At 51.4% G+C, this 4066-nt stretch overlaps 1 protein-coding gene across 3 annotated transcripts in view; it reads right to left on the minus strand.

The window, feature by feature from the left end:
- KPTN (kaptin (actin binding protein)) overlaps window positions 1-4066 on the minus strand; it is a 16775-nt gene that overhangs the window by 8204 nt on the left and 4505 nt on the right. For 2 of the 3 annotated variants that reach the window (XR_551464.1, XM_008586041.1), the window contains exons 9-11: window positions 3142-3217; window positions 2029-2164; window positions 1773-1934 (exon numbers count right to left, since the gene is read on the minus strand). The exons of the other annotated variant lie outside the window; for it this stretch is intronic. Coding sequence is in view for 1 of the 2 variants with exons in the window: in XM_008586041.1 (XP_008584263.1) it covers window positions 1773-1934; window positions 2029-2164; window positions 3142-3217 (374 nt within the window). In the remaining variant the exon portion in view is untranslated. The remainder of the gene's footprint in view (window positions 1-1772; window positions 1935-2028; window positions 2165-3141; window positions 3218-4066) is intronic. 3 annotated transcript variants of the gene reach the window in all.

Here is a 4066-nt window from a genome sequence, read left to right on the forward strand (position 1 = left end):
AAGGGTTAGGGATGGATAAAAATGAGAGAGAGATTACACTGTAATGGGAGTGAGGTTCATCCACTGGAGAGAGGTTGAGGTTAGAACAGAGTGGGAGGAACAAAGGTGAGACCCCAGCAGAAAAGGACAGGTCAACAGAGCAGAGAAGGAGCAAATCCAAGTGGAAAAAAGAGGAATATATCCCAACATGGGGAACAGAGTTAGACCCTAGTTGGAAGTTCTGAGGTTAGACCTTAACAGAAGGGACAGAGAGGACACCACAGTGAAATGGCTTGAAATAGATCATAATGAGAGATGACGTGACAGTTAGATCACAGTAAAAGGGAAGTCCTTTCTCCCACAGTTGGAGCACAGTCTCTTCCCACAGGCTAACCTCAGTGCTTCCTACAGGGATCTAAGCTATATGCTTTCCACTAGGGTCTAACCTCAGGACTCTCTACTGGCTCTAACTTCAGTCATTTCCACTGGGGTCTAACCTCAGGCATTTCCGCTGGAGTCTAACCTTATTCCATTTTACTCAGGACTAACCTTTGTCCTCTCGACTATGATTCAACCTCAGACCTTTCCACTGGGGTCCAACTATCTTTTCTCCTGAGGTCTAACGGGGGATTAGATTGTAAGAAAGGGTCCAAGCAAAGACTGCAGATGAAGCAGCAAAGATTGGACCTCAGTAGAAATGACCCAGGTTAGACCACACCGAAAGGATCCTAGAGTCAGACCAGAAGGAAGGAGAAAGCAAATACGATATTAGGAAACAAAAGTATACCCCAGCTTGAAGGGTAAAGGCCAAAGTAAAAAGGGTCAGATGTTAGACTAGAGCAGGTGGAGCTTAAACTGCAATGGAGGGCCCAAGGTTGGACCCCGGACCATTTAAATGATTGGATGTTAGACCATAACAGGGGTAATGGCAGTCAGACCACTGTGAGGTCAGAGGTCAGTACAGCAGAAGGCTGGATATTCAAGGGCTTGACTCCAATAGAAAGTTTAGAGGTTAGACCAAAGTGGGAAGGGTCCAAGGTTAGACTATAGCAGGAAGTTGAAAACTGGCTATAGAAGAAGGGCTAGAGGTCATACTGCAGGGGAAGGGTAAGAAGTGTGACTTGGAAGTTAGAAACTCAATGACAAGTTGGAAGTTAGACCATAGCCAGAGTGAAGCCAGTCAAGATGGAGAAGAGATTGTCGGCTGTAGTGAGGAGGGGTAAGTCACCACCTGACATTAAGGGCAAAGGTTAGACCACAGTGGGAGGATCGAGGTTAGGTCTTGGTGGGACAGATCCAAGGCTAGGCCACAGTGAAGGGACAGTTAGGCCACAGAGTTAGACAAAGTATGAGGAATGAGGGACAGAATTTGGGAAGGCTTCCTGGAGGGTGAGGGTAGGCTGCGAGGCCAAGGGTAATAGATGCCACCTCTAAATCCCCTTCACCAGGCTAGTGCCACCACCTGAAGCTGCTGTGCGTGCTCACGGCTGCCCCTTCTCCTGAGAGCTGTCCTGGCCAAGAGAAACCACCTTCCAGAAACAGGTCATTCCCTCCTGCAGGAGGTGGGCTGCAGCCACAAGTCTCTGCCTGAACATGGGAAAACTGGCCCCTTGGGATCAGGCACAGGTCTCTCCCCTTTGACCCACCCCCTTGTGTGGCTTCTCTCCCCCCCTGTCCTGCCTCTTCCACTCCCTGACAGGTCCCCTGTCAGAACATGCCCTCAGTAAAGCAGCTGTGCAGAAACCCCCACCTCAGGCTCTGCTTCTAGGGACCTGTCTGAGAACCCCAGTTACCTGCAGGATGTGCACACCCTTCAGGGAGACCACCGCAAGCTCCTGCAGCCCATCCCCGGTCAGGTCCACATGAGCCATGGCCAGCAGGGGACTGGAGAAACTCCGCTGCCACAACAGGTGGAACCCAGGCTCTGGGCCCCAGTACTTGTAACAGAGAAGTTCCTGCAGGGGTGAGGAGTGAAGAGTCAAGGTCACACAGGTTGATTGGGGTGGTGGAGGGAGACAGGTGGGTGGTGGCCCATCCCTCAGGTCCCACCTGTCCATAGGTGGCCACCAGGACTTCTGGCCGCCCATCCAAATCCACATCGGTTACCAGGCCACAGAGGACACTATCAAATTGGTCACTGCCAGGCAGGAGAAGCTGGTCCTCAAGGCCGCGGCTCAGCAGATCCCTGAGGGTCCCAAAGGCAGTGAGGAGGCTGAGGTCAGACTGCAGTTCCCACCACCCTTAGCAGCAGACCCTGAGCTGGGCACACACGTTGCTTCCCTTCTCGGGTCTAGATGCATTGTACCTCCGGAAGCCTGGACATCCTTGTCTCCAATCTAGACATCTTCAAAGTCCCAGCAAGGAGTCAACCTAGTCACTCAAGCTTAGCAGCAGACCCTGAGCTGGGCACACACGTTGCTTCCCTTCTCGGGTCTAGATGCATTGTTCCTCCTGAAGCCTGGACATCCTTGTCTCCAATCTAGACATCTTCAAAGTCCCAGCAAGGAGTCAACCTAGTCACTCAAATTGTTCACCTGAGGGTGTCTAGCCCTTAGTCCCCAATCTGGACATGGACACTGTCCCCTGAAGGCTGTATCATCTCACTCCCAAAAGGAGACCCACATTGTTCCTTCAGGGAACAATGTTCCTTCTGGGAGTTAGTCAGCCTTGTCCCTGATCTGGACACCCACATGGAGCTTGGAGAGCTCAGCCCTGACTTGGACATCTTCACTGTCCATCCGTGGTGTGCCAGAGTTGGTTTGTACTTGCTCACAAGAGTTGACTGGGAAATTTTCAGAAATTTTGGCATCATGTTAGTGGCTTGAAATCCACCATGATGAGAATATTTACACTATAGAAATTGGCAAACACTACAAATGTGGGCTTTTCCCCACATAGAGCCAGTGGTTAAATATTTGCTAGCACACCTAGTCTACCCCCTCCATGGTGTGGATACCTCGGTTCTCATCCGAACGCCTCAACATATTCCCCACAACATCTAGACTTAAATACTTGCAGTGCCCTCCCAGGGTCACATACATTTTTACCAGTCCAGCCCTGACTAACTTCACCCAAAGGGACTTTCTGCTGAGAATGACAAGGTCAGATCACAGTGCAAAGACATGAGGTTAGACTGCACCCACATGCCCCAGGCCCGCTCACCGATACACCACTGCTGGCTCCAACATGCTGGCCACAAGCACACTGTACTCTTCCTGCTGTGGCCTGTCCTTGGTCTCTGGAGAAGAAACACGAAGGGGGGGTGGGGTAGGTCTGTGGGGACAAGTTCCTGGTTCCTCTCAAACCCCTGCCCCCTTCAGTGAGAGGAATGCAGGTTAGACCTCAGGGGAAAGACTTGATGTTGTGCTAGAGAGGGAGGGGTAGAGGTTGGACCACAAGAGAAATGACTGAGGTCAGACGCCAGAAGGAGGAGCAGATGTTACACTACAGTTTAAAAAGTCTGGGGTTAGACATCAATAAGACAGACAAAGGTTAGAAGAGAGCAGAGAAGTCTCAGGTTAAGCCATAGTGGGAGTGTCAGGGAGTAAATCACAGGGGAGAGTGAGAGTAAGGACCAAGTTAAGCAACAGAAGGTCGACTGTAGTTGGAGGGACAGAGGCCAGGTCAAGGGGATGCCGGAAGGGAACAGATCACAGTAAAGGAACAGGAACAGACCTGCATGTGCGGGGAGAAGGTTAGACCCTGAGTGGTGGGACAGTGGTGAGTTCACAAGAAAAACCTGGGGTTAGACTGCAGCAAGAGAGAGAGTGAAGAAGCCAGCGATCAGAGTAAGTCACAGTGTGAGGAGCGAAGGCTAGACCACAAAGGGAAAGGTGGAAGTTCAACTCCAGGGTAAAGGTCTAGACCAAAGTGGGAAGAACAAATGTAGGTGGACCCTGGGTTAGAACATGTGGGCAAGTAGCTGGAAGTTAAATTCAAGAGAGCAGAAGGGAGGGAAGGGGCACACTATGTAGCTCAAGGGCTAGAGGGAGGGATTGGGGGCTGGACACTTTGGGAAAGGAGTGTAAATTTGGGTGGCGGGAGCTGAGCCTGCAGTTGCCCACCCCCCCTCAACCCACCCCCTCCA

Source organism: Galeopterus variegatus, unplaced genomic scaffold, assembly GCF_000696425.1.
Source record: "Galeopterus variegatus unplaced genomic scaffold, G_variegatus-3.0.2 Scaffold3811, whole genome shotgun sequence".
Classification (NCBI taxonomy): domain Eukaryota; kingdom Metazoa; phylum Chordata; class Mammalia; order Dermoptera; family Cynocephalidae; genus Galeopterus; species Galeopterus variegatus.